The sequence below is a fragment of the Tupaia chinensis genome, unplaced genomic scaffold, assembly GCF_000334495.1.
Source record: "Tupaia chinensis unplaced genomic scaffold, TupChi_1.0 Scaffold142763_1, whole genome shotgun sequence".
NCBI lineage: Eukaryota > Metazoa > Chordata > Mammalia > Scandentia > Tupaiidae > Tupaia > Tupaia belangeri.
In genome coordinates, this window is record NW_006202609.1 from 153,732 (window position 1) to 156,963 (window position 3,232).

At 48.6% G+C, this 3,232-nt stretch overlaps 1 protein-coding gene across 2 annotated transcripts in view; it reads right to left on the minus strand.

Annotated features, from left to right (window-relative positions):
- The window catches only part of LOC102492113 (spindlin-2B), a 20,056-nt gene extending 17,029 nt beyond the window's left edge, over positions 1–3,027 (minus strand). Inside the window, exons 1-3 of one of the 2 annotated variants that reach the window (XR_001369426.2) lie at positions 2,688–3,027; positions 1,824–2,050; positions 189–301 (exon numbers count right to left, since the gene is read on the minus strand). Coding sequence is in view for 1 of the 2 variants with exons in the window: in XM_006163678.1 (XP_006163740.1) it covers positions 1,272–2,048 (777 nt within the window). In the remaining variant the exon portion in view is untranslated. Of the gene's footprint in view, positions 1–188; positions 302–1,153; positions 2,051–2,687 lie in introns of those variants that run through there. The other variant, XM_006163678.1, reaches the window with a different exon arrangement.
- Positions 3,028–3,232: the final 205 nt, after the last annotated feature.

Genomic DNA, 3,232 nt, shown 5'->3' on the forward strand with positions numbered 1-3,232 from the left:
CAGGAGGAACAGTGATGGGACTACTGTAAGCAGGCTTAGCAAGGTTCCATTACTGTGTATAAAATATTTTGTAAATGCAGTGTGTGGCACATCTCTTAAGCTCTGATAGCCCCACTAATTCATTCTAAGTATTGTTTATCCAGTGTAGGAGAATGAACCAAGACCTTCAGGTCCAAGATTTACCATACCTGCATTCTCTGGACAATGTGAGGAGGCAGCCTATGCCCAGCTCTTGTGGAGCACAAGGTAATGTGGTAGGCTGAGAGTCGGGGCTCTGCTCAGCAAGTGTGGCACAAACCCCCTGAAAACAGAAAGGACTTAAAGTCTTTAGGTATAAACTTTGATCCTGCTTAACTCAATTTGGTTCATCCTTGTCCAACTGCTCTTCGAGGGAAATTGCAATGTATCTGGCTTCTTTAACAATTGCCATGTCCTTTGTACACAGAGCCAGGGAAGGCAATGTGGATACTTCCAGAGGAGCAACATTTTTCTGGGCCTTCTCATCCCTCATGGGCCTCCACTCCTCTGTCTGTATACTCACTCTCTCTGTCAGTCTTGTGTTTCTGAATTTCTCCTTCCTTTCTGTTTCCCCACTGCCCCTCTCCCACATGCACACACAAATTGACCCTCTTTTTGTGTATCCTTTAGCCTCTTCCCCAGATCCTTGTCAACATGATCATTCTTTCCTTTACCATAGAACCATTCTAAACTTATCTATGTCCTTCTCTACTCGATTTATTCTGTTTTCTTCTAAGCCTCAAGATCTCACTATCCCTCTGCTATTCTTCACCTCCTCCCCAGCTGGATATTTCTCCCTCATAGGTTATCCCTCCCCCTGGGAACCTTTCCCTTCCTGTTTCCTGATTCCTGTGCCTAAGCAGTCACCTTCTCCTTTGCCCTCTCCCAGAACCCATCTCTAGTTCCTTCCCTTCCCCTCCTCTAGAGCACACCAGCTAAGTCCCATTCTATTTTTAGATAACTGATTATAATACTAGCTGAACTTTATTCACAACCTAAATTGACAGCTGTTTCTTTCTTCCTTCCATGTCCATTCACCAAACACACCCAACCTTTTCAGTAGGACAAAGTGCTTACACACAGCATATGTCCACATAAACTTGTATTTTTCAGAATAAAACAACAGTTAGGCTGGCAGAGGATGTTGGTTATCAGGAACCTTTAAATTTTCAATACACTGAAAAGCAACATTTTTTGCATGTCTACAAATTATGTGTTTGTTTTCACAAATGTGACAAACGTTACCCTAAGAGTTAAGCCTTTTTCACCAAATCATAGACATAGATATGAAAATCATCATCAAACTTGATGAAATACACAGAGGGTTTGGCTTCCACTTGGTGAATGACCATGCCGATCCTTTTGGAGCCATCTTCTTTGGTATATTCCACATGTTTACCTATCAGGCCATCTACAACTCCCCCTGGCTCCCTCTCCACTGGAGGAGATTCATTGGACTCTGGCATGATACGGAGGTCACCTTCTTTATAATCATCTAGAAGTTGATACATGTACAGGACAGGATCTTTCTCATAAGTAATATAAAACCAGGCTTTCATGATAGGTGCTTGGGCTAAGACCATTCCCCTCCATTCATCCTTAGAACCATGCTCACCCTCAAACATATGTTCCACTGCTTTGCCAATTATGGTATTTGCAAGGTTGGCATCACTGACTTGAGAGGATGCCACCCTGTCAGGAAGAATTTTAAGAGACAAAACTCTTTCATCTCTGTGAAGTTCCAGTCCATAGACACAGTCGATTCCATCATATTTCACCAGATAAAGAGAGGGATTTATAGGCACCTGATCCAGAACGGTTCCTTTCCACTGCGTGATGGGCTCATCACCTTCCTTCCATCCGTGAGAAATTCTGCAGCCTACAATGTTCCTGCGGGGCAGAAAAGAAGGTCTGCCTCTATGCTTCTTTTGGGAGGCTTTTTTCTTTGTTTTGTTGGCAGACCCAGTGGCCCCTCCAGCAGCTGCCCTGGTTTGTTGCCCTTCAGCCTCCTGTGCATTGGGGGTCTTCATGCCTGCAGGGGGAGGAGAGAGGAGAGAGAGAGAGAGAGACATATCCAGTATGTCATGGGGTGAACTTCTTCCTATAGTGATGTTGCTATGTACCCTAAGCCGGCGCCTAAAATTTCCTCAGGAGCCTGACTGCCATGCTGGAAATCCTGGCTGCCTGCCTGCAGTGCTCTCTTTTAGGTTCCTTTAGGCTGTGGGAAAGGGCTGGAGTGGAGGAAGTGTGGCCAGGCTTAAGAACTCTGCTGAAGGGGCTGCTGGCTACCTTCTGGCTCAGCGGTCACTGTCCCTGTCCTCCCATCCCCCCCAACCAATCTCCCTCCGAACACACACCTCACTCCCACCGACCGCGCGCGCCACTCACAAGCCCTTGCAAAGTACCTATTCTTCCACTACCTGGACCTGTCCCCACTGCTCTCCTATCCTGGGCGTCCCAGTCTGCAGCCAGCCTACCTCATCCGGTTCTCAGGCACACACCGCCAAGGCTTTTACGTACTCTCCTTGAAATCCTCGCCTGGGTCCTAATGCAATCCGCTATCCCTGTTGCCCACTGCACTCTCCCACCCAACCCTTGCCAGGTGCCCACTTCCACTCCGCATCTTTTGTTGGATTCCACCCCATCCCCCTCTCCTTTCTAGCACCAACCAATGAATGGCCTTGCCCTCCTTGGCGTCCACCACCGGGAATCGCGGGCCTCAAGTGCCCAAATCGGACACCTAGCTGTGGTCTCAGCCAAGAGCCTGTAGCGGAGGAAGATCAGCAGGCGAACAACCGAGTGCGTGCTTGAGAAAGCTGGAGGTGGGTGGGTGATGGATTCCTAAACGGGAAGCGCGTCTAGGAGGGCGACTGGGCAGGTGAAGAGGATGCCAACCGCGTCTCCAGCGCGGTGCTAGCTGGCTCTCTTCCTCCCAGTTGGCGAGTCAGCCCCCCTGCCACCATTGGGCTTCCACCATAGGTGGCAGCCACGGCTGCAAACTCCTCCCTCTTTTTGTACTGCAGCTTCCTGCCTGGAAAGGAGGCTTCCCCTTCCTGCCAAACACTTTGCCCCCATCCCCACCCCCATCCTATGCCATAAGTGTTTTTGTATTCCAGTGGAGCTCTTTACCTGGCTCCTCCTCTTTTCAAAACCTGTAGCAGCCTAGTACGTAAGAGCCTATTCCATTGATCCTGTAATTCCACTGATTCCATTT